The 22585-nt window shown below is 38.8% G+C and overlaps 1 protein-coding gene and 1 long non-coding RNA gene across 3 annotated transcripts; both read left to right on the top strand.

Moving 5' to 3' along the window:
* The first annotated feature begins 1089 nt into the window (after window positions 1-1089).
* Window positions 1090-19925, top strand: LOC126092345 (alpha-ketoglutarate-dependent dioxygenase alkB homolog 6). 2 transcript variants are annotated; one of them, XM_049907885.1, is made up of 5 exons: window positions 1090-1279; window positions 18853-19029; window positions 19182-19289; window positions 19373-19486; window positions 19576-19925. In XM_049907885.1, the coding sequence occupies exons 1-5, from the start codon at window positions 1262-1264 to the stop codon at window positions 19837-19839; spliced, it is 681 nt and encodes a 226-aa protein (XP_049763842.1). In that variant the 5' UTR covers window positions 1090-1261; the 3' UTR covers window positions 19840-19925. The 2 variants fall into 2 exon arrangements, with proteins under 2 accessions (XP_049763842.1, XP_049763841.1); XM_049907884.1 differs by lacking the exon at window positions 1090-1279 and adding an exon at window positions 3864-4055.
* LOC126092350 (uncharacterized) lies at window positions 1593-2267 on the top strand. Its single transcript, XR_007521324.1, has 3 exons — window positions 1593-1640; window positions 1795-1905; window positions 2065-2267. It is a non-coding gene; the product is annotated as an uncharacterized LOC126092350 (long non-coding RNA).
* Window positions 19926-22585: the final 2660 nt, after the last annotated feature.

The raw sequence follows: 22585 nt of genomic DNA, 5'->3' as shown, positions 1-22585 counted from the left end.
TAATTTTTCACACAGAAATTTACACAAATGCTGTTTCCATTGTCATCAGCAAAATTTTGCTCTATATATACAACACAGTCTTTTATTTTTGTAACACAATCATGCTCACAACTTTCACTAGATGTTTCGGTGGTTACATACCTCCACTTAATGTTCTCTAATTGTGACCACAGAGTTATTTTCAAGTTTAGAGGCACTATCCATTTCAGATAGTGGGCACTTTTATTATTGCCAAGGCACACATGAATACACATAAAATTGTCAATCTTTAAAGTAATTCGATTTTTGGAATACCTTCCACTGATATCCTATAGAAAGATATAGAATCTTTAATCACAGCATGGCATCACATGTCACATTGCACAACTCTACCTATATTTTTACACAAATCTGTAAAACTTTTAATAACACCTTCTGCAAGCCACTCTTCATTCCTGCTAAGAAGATCTTCCACTTGCTTTCGTCTTCTTTCGTCTGGATATTTTCTAGAGTGAGATTTAGACAGTTTGTTTAAATACTGCCGTAGATTGGCGAAAATTCTTGGTATTGCGCCGTCTCTCAATTTTAGTCGGTATTTCTTCTTGTTTCCTAGCATATTTTTAAATATATCCAGATTTATTACATTCCCTTCTTCGAAATACTTAGCACGGACCACAGATCTCTTGGAAGGTAATCAGTCTTTTCTCAGAATGGCTTTTAACCATTCTTGGTGTATACCTGTATCTGCTGGGATTCGTAATACCGTGATATAGCTTTTATCGCCACTGGATCTGTAATTGCTTGAGCAGCCTGGGACACAACACTTGTCTGTCATTTAAAAAATACCATTAAATTAATGACAATTCAATAATTTACATTTCCTCTAGATAACAAACTACTCGTCACTAGCATGTTTACCATTTGACTTTACCCTTACATTTACACTTCGTTTCTATAAGAACATACCAGTCATAAAACTCACCTTTATAAACAGATCAGCGCTCTATCGACGTCTAGAGAAAAAGTTTTACACACGTAGGAGATCTCATAGCAAACGAAGCCAAATCTTCAGAATGTACGCAGAACTGCACAGTTCAATAGACCGTCTTCACAGCGTGTCACTTCTCATGCCTCCGTTTTGTGTAAAGAGAGCTCTGGCTATGCACTGGGACCAGGAGAATGTCTCGATCTAACGCGTTCGAGCGATGATGACCAGTCCTGACCGCAACTCGGACGAAGCTACTGTTCCCGGGAAACTAACGTGAAGTCATGAAGTGAATTGATGCTGAAGTTCCGTGAAGTGTGAATCGACCTTAATTTGGTGTTTTGGATAAAATCTCTGCCTTGTTTATAAAATATATACACTAGTGATGGGCTAAACTGCGATTTTCCGATATCAGTGATTTCTGTGAATGCTACTTTTCAGTATCTGTTATTCTTAACTGTGATTTGTCGCAGTTAAGAGTCGCAGTTAAGGAACATAGGTCGTGTATCCCTCCGCCACTGCTATTTCTGCTACTTCCGCGATTTCTGTGACTTCTGCTACTTCTGCGATTTCTGCGACTTCTGCTACTTCTGCGATTTCTGCGACTTGCCACCGTATGAAAAACTTACATCTGTCAACACAGAAAATTGCATCTCAACAAACCTGTCATTGGCAAGTATGTTTTACGTTTTTTCTTACGTTGGCTTTAATTTTGTATTAAAGAAACAACTGTGAAAATATTAATAGTGTAATTAATATGTAAGTAGCCGTACAGTACCGTAATAGTTCGTATTTAGAAAATGAATTCTAACGTATTGTTATGTTCACAGGTACCTGAAATACATTTCAGTCACTCAGTAAAGTGATAACTCAAAATATCATTGTCAACAGATCTGAAGAAATTGCCACTGCGTCTTTAGACCGTTTTCGTCAGACGAGAGGTTAGTTTTTAAGCGTTTCGATGGACTTAATTACTTCAGTGAGATCGTTCTTGCAAATGTGATATTTATTATAGCAAATATTAGCAATCTACTCTGTCAATTATATTGCTAGTAATTAATGACAGCAAAAATTGTTTTATAATCCTTGTGTTTTTGCAGACACAGTTCTGACTCTGATTACTGGTTGCTGTACGTATCTATCCACATCAAGGCTGTTTTTGAGAGAGACTCGCGAAGATTCAAGACAGCTCTTAGAGGATTTGCAGTTTAAAAGTGAAGTAATTGTGAAATAAGTGTGTGAATGATTAAACTGTGTTTTATTGAAGTTGTTGTGCGATTTTAAAGGAATAATAAATGTCAAATACAGTAAGTGAATAATAAAAATCTCATTTTCCACATGTTTAAGCCGTCCTATACCCATAATTTTCCGCCACTTACTTATTGGTAAACACTTGTTGGAGAGTGACATGCCGCCCCCCCCCCCCTTTCTCCACAATCTTGGTGTGACACTGACCTGTAACATATCCCGAAGTCTACAATATGCATTTTGAGGCTGTTGATATGAAAGTGGTAAGTACAGATCTTCTAGTTAAATCAGGAATAGCTTAAGTGCATTACTTGAAAATAACACAGGAAAAGTTTACTTATGTAGGTGGTAGTAGTGTCGGCAAAAAGTTCTTGTGTGTGAAGTTGCCATGTAGAACACCAGGTGTAAAACTTTTCTCCCGAGTCTTGAACTGTGTCGGAACAAAAGTGAGGCATTCATATGACTGTTTTCATTTCTCTACACTTATACAGATGTCTGAGTTCTGCTGTGTTAGCATTGCAAAGTCCTGTAGGCATGCGGGGTATTAACCAAAACTGTCATATTGGAAGCAGAATCAAACACATTTGTTACATTACTTGATATTTTCAGGAGAAAAAGGCAATGTTGCTTTTCATTAATATAATACATTCAGAGTCACAGCAGTATTTGACCAACCATAACTGATGCTGAATGTGCATGTCGTCATATAATATGAAGGGCTTATTTCAATAGTGGTACAAGTCCATTACCTCCACTTTTCTGTCTTATAATTCTTCTGAAATTAGTGATCCAAACAAACATAAATAAAGGTTCATCTCTAGCAAGAAGCCATATGTTTGAATATTTCTGGTATCTCAAATGCAGATTTGTCAGCGCTCATTTAACTTTACGACTCTGTATCTCAAAATGAACAAAAATGGACTTGTACCACTATTGAAATAAGCCCTTCATATGCACACACAGCACATCGATCTCGTGAGGCACAAGGCTCTTATAACGAAGTACGTACGTCGGTCAACAGATGACACTAGGAATAGTATGTTAACTGCGCTTTTTAGTTGCTACTTGCGACTCTTAGTTGCGATTTGTCACAGAAATCGCAGTTTGACTGGTAGCGAATAGCGTAGTATAAACTTTGCTCAACAGATGGCAGTGCTAACTGCGCTTTTTAGTTGCTACTTGCGACTCTTAGTTGCGATTTGTCACGGAAATCGCAGTTAGACTCGATACCGTATCGCAGAGATGGACGTAGTACAAACTTTGGCCATCAGATGGCACTGTTAACTGCGCTTTTTAGTTGCTACTTGCGACTCTTAGTTGCGACTTGTCACGGAAATCGCAGTTGGACTCCATAGCGTACCGCAGAGATGGACGTAGTACGAACTTTGGCCAACAGATGCCACTGTTAACTGCGCTTTTTAGTTGCTACTTGCGACTCTTAGTTGCGACTTGTCACTGAATTCGCAGAAAGCAGTGCTAAATTCGACCAATAGATGGCTCACGTCTTTGAATATGAAATACTACTTGCGACTGCTAATTGTGACTGAAATCGCAGTTAGAATCTGTAAAGTTGCTTATGTGATATCTGTGACTTCTCAGTCACTGTGATTTCTAACAGATACGCGATTTCTTGCCCACCACTAATATACACCAAACAAACAGGTCTGCCACAATGTTACACGTGTTTGTTGTTTGTATTAAGAAACAAAAGGAGAGATGACATATAGAGTTAGATACATACCGACGCCCTGGTATCGCACTGGATCTTGTACATGATAATGCATCTTTTGAGATAGCAAGGAACTGATGTGAAATGGACTATCAGAAATACAAAATTGATAAGGTACAGAACTTGAATCAGTCAGTATTGCATTAGATGACTTGAAATAGCCCGGTGATAAACAAACCGAGTAGCTAAGTTTTATTTTTGACAACTGGTGATATATATTGTTGGTGTAAAGTTTTGTAGTGTGCACGAATGCCACTGGACTCGCCCTAAAAGAGGAAACAAAATAATTCTATAGGTTTAGAATGTTCGATTTTTAACATTACGGTGTTACAGGTATACATTTGACAAATATCTGCAATTCTGTCAAATTATAGGACTTGTTCTTATTACTAAGCCGATCCCTTACCGTAATTTCGCAGTACTGATTGCCGTTGTTAGAGGTTACCATTTGAAATTACAATGTATTTTGCCGCAAACAAATTGCCCGAGTATATGGGAAGTAATACCTATGCATTCATTGATGTACAGATCTCGCCTCTGTAATCTAAATACGCTATTGTAACTTCAGTAACCATGTGGATCAAATTAGGCATGGTAGGCTACGTCTAGTTAATAAGGCGTTGCATGGTTTTGTTAATTGTTTGTCATTTATATGTGTTGCATTGCACATGTTTTACAACGACAAGAATTTTTAGTGGATGAGGATGCGTTGCACATTAAAAGCATAAAAGCTAATTCACATGTGTACATGGAAAAAGTATAAATAAAAATATTAATTCTTAAAAAGTTGCTACAGCAAAAAAAATTAAAACAAAAACGGAAAGAGCTCACATTGTGAGATATATTTCCCCTTTTATTAATGATTAGTGCACAGAAAGAACAACTGTCAGTGGGCCTCACTATGTATTCATCAGTCCTCAGAATTTTAACAGCATTATCGTCATGGTGCAGCTGGCTGTTGTGGCCGAGCGGTTCTAGGTGCTTCAGTCCAGAACCATACAACCACTACGGCCACAGGTTCTAATCCTGCTCCGGGTATGGATGTGTGTGATGCCCTTAGGTTTAAGTAGTTCTAAGTTCTAGGGGACTGATGACCTCAGATGTTAAGTCCCATAGTGCTCAGAGCCATTTGAATGTCATGGTGCACATCATCTCTATTCTATCATCAGATTTCAGTGAAGTTGGATGGCCATCCCATGACACTTGTGCTAACTAAACTAAACTGCAAATACATGGCTGATCATCCTTTTGATGATTCTATCGTAAATGGAAAAAAACACAATATACTATGACTATAATATCAATTAATCACCATTGGAATAGGCCATCTCCTGCAAATACCTGGGTATAAAGATTTGTAGGCATGTGAAATGGAATGTTCACATAGGCTCAGTCGCATGTAAAACAGCCAGTAGATTTCAGTTTATTGGTGGAATGCAAAGGAGATTGCTTACATATCACTCATGTGACCCATTGTGGAATTTTGCCCAAGTGTGTGAGAACTATACCAGATATGACTAACAGGGGATATAGAACGTTTGCAGAGAATAGCAATAAGAATGGTCACAGATTTGTTTGACACATGGGAGAGGGCCACAGAGATGCTGAAGAAACTAACCTGACAGACTAATGAAGGTAGATGTAAACTGTCCTGAGAAAGTCTGCTTGCCAAGTTCAGGAATGGCTTTAAATGATGATTCTAGAATATACTACAACCCTGTACTTATCACTCACATAGGGATCATGACCACAATATTAATTACAGCACACACAGAGGCATTTGAACAATCATTCTTCCTTCTCTCATTATGTAAATAGCATGGGAAGAAACCCTAATAACTGGTATCATAGCATGTATCCTCTGCTACACACTTCACAGTGGTTTGCAGAGATTAGATGTAGATGTAAGGGGGACAGCCGAATTAGTGATCCCCAAGAACAGGTTAAACTACTGTTCTGTAAGCTATCTCCTGTGTGGGTCAATTATGTTTACATAAGGATTCTTTCAATGAACCTCACTTCCTGCATATGCTTTATTTGTAGTGAGTTTTATGCAGACAGTCTCTTTAAATTGCTCCAAATGCCTTTTTACAAATAGTTAATAGTTTTGTAATCGGACGAAAAGGGATCGCTCCACCTGTTTAGACACAGTACTTGATATTTGTTTCGGCTGAACATCACCTGTGAGACCTTGCACTAAGCACAGACAGCATAACATAGACCAACACACGAGACATCTCATATAAGGTCCCACACCATGTTGTCTGCTTCCACCATGCAGTAGCACTACTCACAAGTGTTGCTGAAGTACTGGGTATCATTCATGTTTTTCTATCACTGTTGAAAACACATCTTTAAGCCAAATATTTCACTACGCAAATTTGGAACCACTTTATTATAATTTAAAAACCGTTTTATTTGTAACGATAAGCAAAACCAACAATTTCTATTGCCACTAGGCATTGTATAAAACATGCACTGAGCAGTATGTTTTTGAGCTTACTCCATTAATAACATTACAGAATAATTTAGCATTTATCTGCTGAAACACCAGATGAAATGTGCCTGACGCCTCTTAGGAGGGACTCTCTCTTGCATTACTACCCATAGCTACTTTCCCATGTGATGATTTTTCCCCTGTTATGATGAACATCCTGCATTCTGTTAGCTAGGAAGTAATCTGTTAAACAACAAAGCTGGTCGAATTACGTGTGAGTGTACTTTGTTTAATTGACAACAGGGTCATTCCATGTCATGTGGCCTAAGGGCACCCACTCGACCATCTCAAATTTTGATGAAATTTTTACAGGATGTACATATAGACCTTACATGAAGCACTGCCAAATTACAGCTTCATAAGTAGTATGGTGGGGCCACTAGCCACCTTTTAGTAAAGGCTCGTTTTTTGACATTAAGACTAAAATGAATAAATGATCAACTTTGTTTTACCATTGTTCAGGATCTAAGTGTTAAATCTTCAAATTTAACACATATATCGGACAACACAACAACACACATAAGTCACTGAGTAAGTTGACCTGTGTACAAGTCGGTATTCGATTAAACACTGAGTCTCAGTCTAGCGGCCGCTGCTCGGCTGGCCGCTTAGGTGGCGCAGCTGCTGCATGGCTGGCAGACAGCGCCGCACGTAGAGGACGTGCGTAATTGCGTGGCGGCACTTTGAATAATCGGCGAGTCACAACACTAAGAGACCTGTCATGCTGAAACTCTGTGATCCTGTTCACTTTTTGGGTACAATAGCTTAGTTGTAGTTTAAAAGGTCAGGCTACGGTAAATTCATCATAGTGTGCTATCAAAGTGGCTCATAAATCTTGTCATACCAAATTTTGGCTATACTTTATTGCCTCGTATTTAATGAAAGAGTAACTTTCTGAAGCTAATACTTTAGGTAACTGCAGCCTGCCAGAATGTAATAAAGCTCTGCAAGTGGCACCCAGATTGCTCAAATAATAACTGAGTTGTCTGAGCTCACCTTGTCTGATCAGAAAAGTTTTTTTTTTTTTTTTTTTTTTTTTTTTTTTTTTTTTTTTTTTTTTTTTGGAGACAGACCAGTGTAGTGTAAACTTTTTAGTGTCAACAATGGAGTTTGGTAACATGCTTCAACAATCAGTCTGAAGCACACTGTTGTGTAGTGAAGAGTGGTTCAGATGTTGTGTGTGCCTATTTAAATGATGTAAAGTGTGTTGTAATTACTGGATAAACATCTTTTTTCGGTAAGTAAAAATTATTTCAAAGTGCAGGGTGGCTCTTTAGAAACGTTTATCAGGTTATTTAATTTTTTTCTGTTGTATTCTCAAGGAAGTTCCCATTATCTATGATTGTTTAATATTTTTCAGTTAGAAATATACACCACTTCAGCTTTATCTAATATTGAAACAAGTGGCAATTGGAAGCCTAAATTTAATTGTAGTGTAATGGATGTCAACGAGGTTTCAGTACCATGTGTCATTGGCCTGCAGATAATTCTGCATGTCATCTGAAAACATACACACATCAACAAGACTTCATTCCAATCAAAGAATTTTCAGTAGAGCATCAGGAATTAATAAACCAAAGAAGTGAGATATGTCTTACTGAAAATGCACAAATATGCTATCATAACAAAGCAATACTTGTGAACAAATATGACTTTCTACAGAGATCTTGTTGTAATCCTTTTGGTGCAAAGAATCATTTTGTTAAAAAGGGTTTACGGATTGTCAATGTGGAAACAGCAAAACAATTGCAAGCTGTGACTAAGAGCAATGTGAAACCTGGTCAGAAGACCTGCCCAACGTGCAGAAAACAATTTTTAGCAAAGAAAGCAGAAAAATCACAGTCAACTTCAAACCAGTCAGAAGATGAAGCATATCCAGAAGTATCAATCGATTCAAGTCTTAACTGCTTTGGGGTCTCCCCTCTAAAATTTCAGAGAGTATCAAAAGGGGATGTAAAAAGTTATGTAAAACAAAAAATAAACAAAGCTCAAGAGGCAGTTGTGAATAACATTGTTGCTGCTGGAGGATTCGCCCCTAAAGATCTTCAAACACCTAGTACAAGCAAGACATGTCCTATAGAGAAGTTGCAATTGTCAAGGCAGCCTGAAAAATTGCAAATACTGACATTAGTACCACAAAGCTGGACTATAAAGGAGACAATGCAAGAATTTGGTGTTTCAGAGAGGATGGTAAAAGCAGCTAGGAAGTTAAAAGTAGAAAATGGTGTTTAGCCCTGCCAAACAACAAGTGTGGCAAGAAGATACTGTAAAAGAAAGAGTGATAACATTTTTCAGAATGAAGAATTTAGCTGAATTTGTCCAGGTAAAAAAGATTGTGTGTACATTAGATTAGAAGGAAAGAAATTTTTGATGCAAAAATACCTTCTTCTGAATAATTTGAAAGAAATGTTTGATGCATATTGACTTCAGCATGGGCCTGAAATTAGATTTTCCAAATTTTGCGGATTGAGGCCAAAATGGTTGCATCACTGTGGGTGCTGCAGGAACCCACTCAGTCTGTGTTTGCACTTTACATCAAAATGTGAAACTGATACTTGCAAGCACTCCAATTAAAGAAGCTTATAAGAGTCTGATTGCTGAAACAGTGTGTGATTTGGAATCCAAAGACTGCATGCTTCATCGCTGTGAAGTCTGTCCGGGAAAAGAACTGCTGGAACAGTTTTTACAAAGCAGTTTTGAAGACAGTGATCCAGATGATATCATTGAGTTCAAACAGTGGGTGCACACTGATAGAGATACATTAGAAACCAAGCAGACGGCCACCGAGGATTTTATTGAAGACCTGAATTCAAAAATTGACAAACATTTCTCTCATCATTATGTTGAAAAGCACCAGAGCAAGCACCTAAAATTCATAAAAAAAAGCTATAAGCCAACTGAACTGGTCATATTAATGGACTTTGCTGAAAATTATTCCTTCATTTCCAGGATGCAGCTCAAGGTTTTCACTGGAATAACAGCCAAGCAACTTTGCACCCATTTGTTGTGTACTTCAGAAATAACTTGGACATCAGCAGCATCAGCTGCTGTATAATAAGCAAATGCCTGAAACATGATGCAATCGCTGTACATGCTTTTATAGTGAAATTAATAGAAGATCTAAAGTGTATCCTTGGAAAAATTACACACATTTACTACTTCAGTGTTGGGTCAACAGCGCAGTACAAAAACTTCAAAAATTTACTGAACCTCTGCCACCATCAAAATGTTTGGAATCTCAGCTGAATGGAAGTTTTTTGCTACAAGCCATGGAAAATCTCCATGTGGTGGAATTGGAGGAACAGTTAAGTGCCTGGCAGCAAGAGCAAGTCTTCAAAGACCAACTGAGGACCAGATTTTGACACCAACTGATTTGTTTAAATACTGTACAAAGAATATCAGAGGAATCCAATTCATTTTTGTTTCAAAAGAAGAAATTGAAACAGGAAGCAAGGTTCAAAAATGGCTGCACAGTATCAGGAACAAGAGAGAATCACAATTTTGTCACATTAAATGAAAAGCAAGTGTGTATTAGAAGAGTATCCAAAGATACAATTTTTTGTGTGGCAAATGTTGACCAAAGTCAAGCAACAGTTTCATTCAGAAATATTATAGCCTTACAACCAGGCCAATACATTGCCTGTACATATGATGGAAAATGGTGGATTGGTAATGTGTCTGAAGTTTCAGAAGAAGAAAATGATGTTTTAGTCAGTTTCCTGCACCCCAATGGACCTGCACATTCATTCTATTGGCTAGCTAGGCAGGATGCTTGTTGGATTCCAAACCAACACATAATTTCTGTCATTCCAGCTCCATCAGCAGCAAGAATGGGCCGACATTACAGCTTGTTAGAATTAACTGTAATTGCTATTAGTAATAACAAATTTCAGCAAATGTATTAATAAGAACTGAAATGTTTGGCTTGGGAACCATAAAGAGTAAGACTGGTACATGTATTTTTCATGTAATATAAATGTAAGTTTATTTGTTACAACAAGATTTATGGGCCACTTTAATAGCACACTATGATGAATTTACCATAGTCTGACCTTTCGTTTTACAGCTAAGATATTGTACCCAAAAAGTTGAACAGGATCACATAGTTTCAGCATGACAGGTCTCTTAGATCCTGGGTAATGGTAAATCAAAGTTGATCATTTATTCATTTCAGTCGCAATGTCAAAAAACGAGCCTTTACAAAAAGGTGGCTAGTGGCCCCACCATATAACTTATGAAGCTGTAATTTGGCAGTGCTTCGTGTAAGGTCTATATGTACGTCCTGTAAAAATTTCATCAAAATTGGAGGTGGTTGAGTGGGGAGCTTGTCCAAATGTAGGCCACTTGACATGGAATGACCCAACAGTGCAGAATTATATAAAATGTCTCCCAGAAGTTCTGGAATGCATCATTAACCTGAGCTATGCTAATGTCTGTATTTCTTACTGGAGAGCTATAATGATGTGTATTCTATGTCACAGTGTGTCAGTCTGTATATGCCAAGCATATTCATGTAATATGATGTGGTGCAATTTGTAGAGTGGCGTCTTTCACTGTGAGTTAAAATTCTTAAAACTACCCTGCTTTTAACTACATAGTATTAAAATTCACTGTCTTACCAAAAAAAGAGAAGCACCCAGAATTGAAATCAAACTTCATGGGTTTAGAGGTTGTGATATTACTTCAATTACACACATCAAAAAAAAGTTTTGCATCATCCCAGTTCCTACAAATCCTGAAGACAGATGTTGACTGTGGATATTGTATCACAGACACAGTCCCTTTGACTGTTTAGAGATGTCACTAAACCCGCACAAAGATGTAAACAACCATGCATGAGCAGTGCCTATTAGATCGAGGGGTTCCAACAGCCGATCAGTTCCAGTCATTCCACCAGGAAGGAGGTACACGGCTCATTTTGTCTGTAGTTCAACCATGCCTAGACGGTCAATAACACGGTTCGATCGAATCCGCATTGTTACTTTGTGCCAGAAAGGGCTCTCAACAAGGGAGGTGCCCAGGCGTCTCGGAGTGAACCAAAGTGATGTTCAGACATGGAGGAGATACAGAGAGAGAGGAACTGTTGATGACATGCCTCGCTCAAGCCGCCTAAGGGCTACTACTGCAGTAGATGACCACTACCTACAAATTATGACTCAGAGGAACCCTGACAGCAATGCCACCATGTTCAATAATGCTTTTCGTGCAGCCACAGGACGCCGTGTTATGACTCAGACTGTGTACAATATGCTGGATGATATGCAACTTCACTTCCAACATCCATGGCGAGTTTCAACTTTGTAGCCACAACACAATGCAGCAGTACAGATGTCCCCAACAACTTGCCGAATGGACGGCTCAGGATTGGCATCACGTTCTCTTCACCTATGAGTGTCACATATGCCTTCAATCAGACAATTGTCGGAGACGTGTTTGGAGGCAGCCTTATCAGGCTGAACGCCTTAGACACACTGTCCAGCGAGTGCAGCAAGGTGGAGGTTCCCTGCTGTTTTGGGGTGGCATTATGTGGGGCCAACATACGCCGCTGGTGGTCATGGAAGGTCCTGTAATGGCTTTACAATACGTGAGTGCCATCCTCCGACCGATAGTGCAACCACATCGGCAGCATATTGGCGATGCATTCGTCTCCATGGACGACAATTTGCACCCCCATCGTGCACATCTTGTGAATGACTTCCTTCAGGATAATGAGATTGCTCAACTAGAGTGGCCAGCATGTTCTCCAGACATGAACCCTATCGAACATGCCTGGGATAGATTGAAAGGGCTGTTTATGGATGACGTGACCCACCAACCACTCTGAGGGATCAATGCCGAATCGCCATTGAGGAGTTGGACAATCTGGACCAACAGTGCCTTGATGAACTTGTAGATAGTATGCCACGACAATTACAAGCATGCATCGATGCAAGAGGATGTGCTACTGGGTATTAGAGGTACCAGTGTGTACAGCAATTTGGACCACCCCCTCTGAATGTCTCGCTGTATAATGGTACAACATGCAATGTGTGGTTTTCATGAGCAATAAAAAGGGCGGAAATGATGTTTATGTTGATCTCTATTCCAGTTTTCTGTACAGGTTCTGGAAATCTCAGAACCAAGATGATGCATAATGTTTTTGGATGTGTGTAGTATAAAACTGAGTCACATTTGCAAAGAACTTGGCAGTATCAGTCCATTTGTCAGCAAGACGCTGTACCTCCTCTGGTTTGGATGAGTGCACTGATTCGGCTGGAAAGGCAGTCATAGTCCACCGTATCCTCTCCTGAGGCAAGCTGGCCCACAACTGTTCTAACTAGTTGTAGATATTCTGGACACTGGCAGTGGGACAGATTTTATGTCCGAGCTGGTTCCACACATTCTATCAAGGACAGATCTGTGGTCTTGATGGCCATGGAAGTACCTCGATGTCACACACACAGTTAATATAGTCATGCCATTTGTGGCCAAGCATCATCATGCCAAGAAAGTCACTATCATACTGTCACGCAAGAGGTAACTCTTGAGGGTGAAGGATAGCCATGATGTACTAACAGAGATCCCTCATTGACCATTAGTAGTGACCTGAAGTGGTATCCAATGGCTCTTTGCTCTGTGACACCAGGAGTAACACTGCTGGGCCTCTCCAAAACACTGGGAGAATGGGACTTTACCAACGCTGCCACCATTCTCATCAGTAATGATTATTCAGAGGAGTGCAGAACTGTGATTCCGTTGATGAACACTGTTGATGCCATTCATCAGCAGCCGTTCGTGTTTTGGTGGTAACGTCAGTGTATGAAAGGGGGGCTAATTCCCTAACCTAGCTCTTCTAGTCCCTGACCAATGGAGCAAGATGACAGAATGTTGCAGGGAGTCCATTAGATGTTCTTGAGTGGCGGGTGCAGAGGTGAAGGACTTAGAATGTGCTTAGTGTAATGGTTGACCGGAATCTTTACAATGAGTATACCTGCCCTCATATTCGGGTGCAGTCCAGCTTTGGGCCAGTCACATCCTCGTGCTCACAAATGTGGTTGTTGTGTGATTCAACCTGCCAGTCAAACGGAGATCGACAAAGAGGCCCCTTTTGAAGTCTGTCAGGTGCTAATAACTCTGTCCCACACAAATACATGACGTCTCCGTGTCGCTGGCAGTGATCATTCAACGTCGTACCCTGTTAATGCCCCTTATATACCCTACAGGTCTGAAACAACACTGATGCACTCTGATGCTTGTTCTAGCTGTCACAGGGATTGCAGCTCTATAATCATTTATCTACATACTGATGGTATGTAACTTACAATTACATCCTAATATGTCTTCTGGAGGTAATTCTGTGTCAATTCAACAAAGCACTCAACCTAACATACTCAGATTTCTTTCAGATTTAGTGATCCAGGTAAGAGATAGAAAACTACCAATTTGCAGTGTTATATGACAATTGTGAAGAAAGCTACAGGTCTGCAAAGTTGAAAATTGTGTGACATTTGCATGCATATCTCAAAACGCCCTATCTTCAGTTTTTCTGAAAAAATATATTTTATTGCTCCAGTATGTTACTATAAATATGGTAAACAATAAGATGGCACGCCAGTGGCATCATGCCCAAAACTTATTTCATCTACATTACTACACTAACAAAATGCGGTAAGTGTTCGTGTATCTTTTTTTTTCTTTTTCTTTTCAGAACAGCAGCCAATAGCAGCTACTGTTATTCTGACCAATTGGTGAACATTTCTTGTGGTCGACAGCCAATTAGAGACTTTTATTTCAACCCAATCATCATCAGCTTGTTTCATGGGTGTATTCAGCCTGCAATCTATAGTTGTAGTATTTAGTAGCAGTTTGCAAAAAAGTGGATTTCACATCAAAATTGTATTGTTGCAATCCACTTAATGAAGAAGGCACACAAGGATACAGAAGAATTTGAGGAATGTTCAGGAGTGGATGGTAAAAAAGTGTACCAATGTATTGCTAAATGGAAAAATTTGCAGCAGCTGTAGAAACCAAATATCAAAAAACTCATCCGTACCGGGACTGCTACGGTCACAGGTTCGAATCCTTCCTCGGGCATGGGTGTGTGTGCTGTCCTTAGGGTTAGTTAAGTTTAAGTAGTTCTAAGTTCTAGGGGACTTATGACCTAAGATGTTGAGTCCCACAGTGCTCAGAGCCATTTGAACCTCATCCGTACCTGCAAGTGATGCCTCAGCTGTGCTAGGTATTCCACAGAAAATTTAAGTGAAGGTGAAACAGCATCGTATCTGGCACTTGATTCTTTATATACTACCCTTCAGTATTTAGGTGAATCTGCTGTGAAGAAAAGAGGCTTCAGAGTGAGGTAAAGTACTCATAGCAAAAACTGTAAAAGGTTGCCTCAATGTTGGAGCATATTTACGTGACACAGCTGGAAAAAGAAGAGTAGGAAAAAAATGAAGAAAGAGAAATCTCATAGCCTGCCTGAAAGATAAGTTTCACAATTCAGACTCTATGTGTGACAAAATACAAATTTTGACAGTTCTTCCAAAGATCTGGAGTATAGGAAAAACCTTGAAAGACTGTTCCGATTCAGATTACATGGTTTGAAGAGGAAAACAGAAGGTAGCAGAACATGATACACTAATGACACAAAACCAAAGCCAGGTAAGACATTGTGTGGGAAAACTGTTCAATGTTTACATGATTTTTGCTGTGATCATGTGTGCTGTGTGATGCCAGGAAGAAACGACTTATGTGTCTGTAAAAGAAAATGGAATTAGAGTACACAAGCACAAGCAGAAGCATCTAGTGTTGCACAATCTGGAGGAATTATATGCATATTTCACGTATACATATCCAGATGTGAATACTGGATTCTCAAAATTTTGTGAGTTGCAACCAAAGCACTGTGTTCTTACAAATGCCAGTGTGATCCATACTGTCTGTCTGCATGCTTCACACCAGAATTTTAGGTTAATAGCAGAAGAGTGTAAAGTGAAAGAACTAACAAAGTGTGAAGGACACAAATTACCATCATACAAGCACTGTAAAGCATTTGTTTCATGCAATCCTGCACTTGCAGCATGTTTCTTAGGTGCATGCCTGTACTGTCCAAGTGTGACAAGACTGACTGATTATCTGTTTGGTACAAACTGCATTGATGAAATTACATATAAGTGTTGTTTAAGAACAGGCAGGGAAGTTCTAGATACTGTAACAAAACCAGTGTATGATTTCAAGAAGTTTTTTTGCATCAAGTTTACAACAGCTTCTACCACATTCATTTAATCACCCAGCAGCAGTCACATTTCTTTAAAATCACTAAAGAACTCAAAGCAAGTGACTATCTTGTTGTTTATGATTTTGAACAGAATCACACCTTCGCCATTCAGGATGAAGTATAGAGATTTCATTGGAATAATTCAGAGGTAACAATTCACCTATTTGTTGCTCACTACAGAGAGACAAATACTAATGAAATATGTGGAAGTATCTGACTACCTCCAGCATGATACATTGTGTTTGTACCGGGTCTGTTCAAAAAATTCCAGAACTGTATTGTCAGAATTTTTCTGCACTTATGTTCTGTTTATTGTGCATGGTCTCCTTCGAAATACTCTCCTTCACAATTGGTACACTGCTTCCAGAACTGTTCCCACTTCTGGAAGCAGTCTTGGTATGCCTCTTGCTGGAATGCGTGAAGTGCCATCTGTGAATTTTCTATTTTGTCTGTTGTTGTAGATCTTTGTTCTTTCAACAGGTTTTTCAACTGTGGAAATAAAAGAAAAAGTCCACAGGGGTCAGGTCTGGAGAGTACGGAGGATGAGGCAGCACAGTGATTTCGTTGTTTGTGCAATAGTCATGCACCAACAGCAATGAATGTGTGGGTGCATTGTCATGATGCAAGAGCCATGAATTGTCTTGCCACATTTCGGGCTGTTTCCTTCTCACATTTTCTTGTAGGTGTCGCAACACATCCCAATATTACCACTGATTAACAATTTATCCCTGTGGCACGAATTTGTGATGAACTAATCCTTCAAAGTCAAAGAAAACTATCAGTATGGCTTTGGCATTTGACGTGACCTGATGAGCTTTTTTTCTGATCATGGAGAACCTTTCCCGACTCAATGTGAAGATTGAACATTGGTCTCAGTATGGCTTAAGTGCTCATACTGTAGGCTTCCTGCATCATTTGGTGTGTTTCTGTAAAGGTTTTCTTGAATTTCACGCAAAATTTAAGGCAGACATGTTGTTCCTCTAACTCTGCCATTTCTAAATTAACAAACTGTGTGACACAACTTTCTATTCAATACAGCACTAACAATAACTAACAGACATACAACAATGAAACTTCCGGTAGTTACACAGCACACAGGTGTGTGCAGGGATGCCAACCACATTTTGCTCCAGCACACCATTGGTGCAAAATTACGAATGTTACAGAATTTTTTGGACAGACCTCGTATTCTGTCTAGTGTAATTTTATTAATTTCTTAAAATGTCACTTTCCAACTCCAATGCACATTTATTACTTTTTGGATAGATATGCTGCTCAGTACAAAAACAGAAAGAATTTAAAGAATCTGTCATACCATCAGGAAGATTTTTATGTTTCAGCAGAATGGCAGGAGGCTTTGATGTTTCAGCAGAATTTGCTACAGAACACAGTATAGTACCTTGTGAGAGGGTTGCAGGAATTTTAAAGAGAATAGCCACACTTACCAGCCTCATGCGATCTCATGAAAACCATACTTTGACACCACAATAGTTGTTTCAGTGGTGCAAAGAAAATGTTCCTTCATGTGTCTTCCAATACACATCAGCTTCCCATCATGATGAAGACATTGCCAAGCTGAAGCAACATTTCAAATGTATAAGAACAATTCGAGGTACCCATAAGCTTCATTGTGTAATACCTATTAACAAAGGTGTAGTAAAAACAAAGGCATATTCTGCTTCTTTAATAAGCAGAAAAAAGTCAGTGATTGCTATGGTGAATGAAATGCTGTAAGACATATATGGATTTGTTGCCTGTATGTGTGAAAGTCACTAGTGAGTTGTGTAGGTATTGCAAACTTATGAAGTATAGGCCAGTTTCTTGCATCTGCATGGACCACCTCCATCATTTGTGTTTCCTGCTGAACTTGACACTTGTGTTATCAAACAATGTGACATTCTCACAAACGTGAATCCAGTGACACCAACTAGAAGGACGTACAGTCTCTCTGCATCAGATGAGGTGAACATTAACAATTTAAATGGAGACTTGTGAGAGGAGATTTTACCACATTTTATTGCCTTTTCATTCAAACTACACTGTAAATGATTCATAACAACACTAAATAATATAACCATATTTTTACATAACATTACATATAAATTGCACTTTTTAATAATTTGGGTTTCAAATTTATGCGCTACCTACTGCATTTTGATAGTGTACTGATACTGACAAAATAAACTTTTGAGTATGATACCTTTAGTTGAAATCTTGATAGATACTGTGTTTATAGTAACACATTGGAACAATACATTATATGTTTTAAAAAAAAAATTGAAGATGGGGTGTTTTGAGATATTCAGTGTTAAAGGTTAAGGTCAATGACCTTGAATGTGAAAGTGCTTAGAAACCTGTGTTGCATATCATGTTTACTCATTAGCTTTTCAATAATACAAGTTTCATTGCTGTATCTCGAATAGAACCAGAATTATACTCATTTATGTTGAAACAGATGCATATAAATTTCACACAATTTCCAAACTTTGGAGACCTGTAACTTTCTTCACAATTGTTGTATACCTCTGAAAACTGCTAATTTTCCATCTTTTATCTGGGCCATTGAATGCACCAAATTTGAAAGAAATCTGAGATGGTCAGATTGAAAATGTCACTTTTCTGCATGGAATTGACATGGTATTACCCCTAGATGGTATTACCCCTAGATGCTTCCCTTTTTTGTCAGGCAGTGTACCTCCTCACTCTTACATGCGAGAGTATACGGTTAATGCCATCTAGCAATTCAGCATTTAACTGCAATTCCCTACCACAATTTAAAATTAGTAACACTTTGCATTTTAAATAGTATTATTATGTTACCTATCACTTCTACATCTGTATCAGACATTTTCTTATCCTGAACAGTTAACCTAAAATGCAAGCTACAAAGGAAATGTGCCTTTCCAACTAGGCAACAGAATGACCCCTGCAGGGCTCTGTGTCAGCAGTGCCACACTATCTTACTTTACAACATTTTTTCCATGAAATTACTGTAAATTTATAGCTTATGTGCCAAAGGGATTTACTGCTAGTAAATGAATAAACAAATTAACTTCACATTGCTCTTAAATTGCTGTCAATGAAAGTGGGACATCTACAGCTGTGTTCATGATAAGTACACAGCATTTAAGTAACATTCAACATTCTGATACTTGTAGATTCCAGGCACAGTATACTACATTCCTCAGTTCATAACAGAGGAGGAGGAGAAGTACATTATAGAGCATGTTGATTCTGTACCAAAACCAAAGTGGACCCAGTTGTCACACCGTAGACTTCAGAACTGGGGTGGTGTTCCTCATCCAAAAGGAATGATTGCTGAGAAGATACCAGATGTAAGTAGGCAAGAATGGAGTGGTTTCTTTTTCCAGAGTAGTATGGAATTTATTTAGACAGTTAAATTGAACCATTAATGGAGCTGGTATCATACTGTTAACAGTGTTGAAGTAAGTTACGAACTTTGTTGATGCTGTTGATCACTTTTCAGTGGTTAAAGAAATATATTGATAAGATAGCCACCCTGGGAATCTTTGAAACTGAGAAGTGTCCAAATCATGTCCTAATAAACGAATATCTCCCTGGACAAGGGATAATGGTAATGTATGACACATTTAATTTTGTACTGTAGGATCCCTTATAATGTGTGAACATAACATTGTACTTAACATATTTCCTCAGCCCCATACTGATGGTCCTCTGTTCTATCCAACGGTTACAACAATAAGCTGTGGCTCTCACACCCTTCTGGAATTTCAGCCTTCTAAGAGTGAAGACTGCCAGGGAGCATCTGTGGTAAGTGCATTTAGAGGAAATCAATATTTCTTCTCTAATAGAGTTTGAAGTCAACAATTACAGAGAAAATTTTCTGTGTATTTCTGTAGCAGGATGATGCATCACAGGGTCCAACATTCTCTCTTCTTTTGGAACAAAGGAGTTTACTCATCCTGCAGGATGAATTATATCACAATTACCTTCACTCAATAGCAGAAGTTATGGATGATCATGTGACAAACAATATTGCAAATCTCCATGTGTGTTCAGGTAATTACGTTTTGGGAGAGAAACTTACTAGGGGCCGAAGAGTTTCTCTGACTATTCGTCATGTTCCCAAGACGACTAAGTTAAAGATCTCATTAGGCAAGTGACACTGGATTCAATATAAGCTGAAGTGTGCTGAAAAAATATTTGTATTACACTTACTTTACCAAAATAAATGTTTGTACATTTTTTATGATGTAATGCCTCCCAGATCATTCACCCACCTCATTCCTACATGATTTCTGGTTTAAATATTTACCTGCTGCAGAGATTCTGTTGTGTGTTATGCAAGGGGAAAATATTGCCAGATATTTTATTAAAATAATTTTTGTAAAGATTTTTTAGGTAAAGTAGATTAAGGTTTAATGTCCCTTTGACAGTGAGGTTGCTGTAGTGAAGCACAAGATCGGATGTGTAAGGAAATCATCCATGCCATTTTTGAAGGAACCATCCTGGCATTTACTTAAAGTGATTTGTGGAAACCATGAGAAACTTAAATTAAAATTGTCAGATGGGATTTGAACAATCGTAATAGGAAACGTGAGTCCAGTGTCGTAAGTAGTGCGTCACTGCACTGTGTAACTCCTGAGGATTTTTTAACATTAGGAAAAGCCATCATCTTTTACAACTCCATCTATTGCACTTGCTGGCAACATTCTGTCTTGAGGAGATATTTACAGCATCTGTAGAGATATTTTCATACTAAGTCCACCTGAAAAATTAAACTGTCAACCTTTGGAAAGTCACACAATGTAAATCTGGCTTAGGCTTGATAACGAATTGGTTATGGCAACTCTACGGAACTAAAATGGTTAATCCTATTTGCAATTATCAGGATGAGAAAAAGCAGTGCTCTAATATTATTGCAATAGTAGTTGGGCTGCTTGTTTATCTGTTATTTTATTGCCAGCAGAGTTTGGTACACAATAACAATTGATGTATTCACTTAAAGAGGAACAATATTCCCTGAAACAGCTTTTAATTCCCCTTATTTTTCCCACCAACCATTTAGTAAATATTTAGCATAGAAGAGGAGCCCTGTGAATTGCTGAATCAGGAAAAAACTGGAGAGCAGCACATATTCATACAAAATTTTAAAAAATCTAGAGTAATACCTGTAAGAAGCTGTTGACAACAGACCAGTGGGGGGGGGGGGGGGGGGGGGGGGGAGAAAAAAAAAACTGAACTCGGGAGAAAAGTGTGTGAAAAGAAATAAAAGATACTTCATGAGATGGTGATAGGGGAAAATAATAAAAATAAATTCACTGAAGATATATGTGTAGTGAGTCAATTTTCTCAAAGTATGACCCCCCTACTCAAATACACCACAACACTGCTTTTTTTCAGTCTTCTTAGGGCCCTGAAAGGCAGCAATCATGAGGCTGATCAGGCACCCTGTTGAAGTCACTCGGACTGCCTTTGTTGTGTCAAAGCAATATGTTCCAGTCTTCTTTTCATCCAAGGAACAAAAAGAAATTGGTTGAAGCCAAATCTGGACAGTAGAACAGTAGGAACAGCATTATCAAATTGTGACTGGGAACTGCCTTTGTGACTTAATTTTACAACTGAAAGTCTTCTACAATTTGTGACAAAATGGGATTCCCCCTCCCTGTAATTTTTGTGTAGGAGATTCTTGCATAGTGAGAAGTAGGAGTTTAACAGTTACAAAAACTGTTGTGAATGCAATTTTTAGGTCTTTCTTTACATGCTGTGTGGTTCTTTAGTGGACACAGAAACGAGGAACAGATGTCATTCATGGATAAGAGTCTTCAGATATTAATTTAGTGTACGTCCTAATATCCAGTAGTAAAAGTAATATATAACTTTGTTGCTGTTTTGGCAGACTCAGTTGCTAACAGTAGCTTGGAATGTTGAAACATATACAGATACAAAATGTTTATAAATCTGTCAATATTCAAAACAATGTCTGTTAAGAAGATGCTGAGATCTGGCCACTATGAAAGCCTGTAAAAGTTATTCAGCTGGCAAACACACAAAATGGTGGTTGTGCATGAATGTCTAACATAAGGTCGCCAACCACTGGAGCTTCGGATAGGGGATGCTTGCCTCTCACTAGCAGCACCCTCATGCCACGTTGATGGCTTTAGGAAATGCGACAGCATAAGTGCCGGCATGCATATTTGAAAGTGCAGCCCATCAGATAACGGCCGATACCACAATAATAATATAAGGGGCAACCAGAAAGTTTCCGTTCAAAGGGCGTGCAATACAGAATTGGTATGCCAATCAGGCTGTGAGCATTGAGCAATCATCCCACTGATGCAAAAGGGTTAAGATACCCATTTGATAAAACACCATGTCCTGTGCTGCGTGTAGAAGTCTATAACTGCTTACTGCACGTCCTCGTTCGACAGGAATCGTCGACCCTTCAAGGCCTTTTTTTAAGAAACCGAAGGCGTAATAATCACACAGGGACTTCTGTGTTACGACATTTGCGAGACATAATTTTACCAGTTTTGCATAGTACCATTACCCAGTGATGGAGACTCCAGGTTCCTTGAAATCAAGAAGCAATGGGTCCCTGTTTCCAGCAGAGGGCTGGTCGTGGAACTTCTTGGGAGGAGGGGACAATGGATGACGCTTTTGACTTCTGTTCCCAGTGGTGGCACCAGCATTCATAGCCTGCAACAGTGCACTCAAGGATGAGTTTCCTTCAAAACTTAAATGCACCAGATGCTTCTGGCAAACAGCCATCCTGTTTGCTATTTATTCGGCATTCAGCGCCTGAAGTATCCTCTTGCTGCAGACCTTACAGTAGCCTAGCCTACCTCCTGCAGGATAGTGTGTTGCATGCTACCAAAGCTGATGTCAAGATTTTTCACTAGTGCACGA

Source organism: Schistocerca cancellata, chromosome 7 (genome assembly GCF_023864275.1).
Source record: "Schistocerca cancellata isolate TAMUIC-IGC-003103 chromosome 7, iqSchCanc2.1, whole genome shotgun sequence".
Lineage (NCBI taxonomy): Eukaryota > Metazoa > Arthropoda > Insecta > Orthoptera > Acrididae > Schistocerca > Schistocerca cancellata.
Note: the sequence above shows the minus strand (reverse complement) of the source record. Positions and strands in the feature narration are given on the sequence as shown.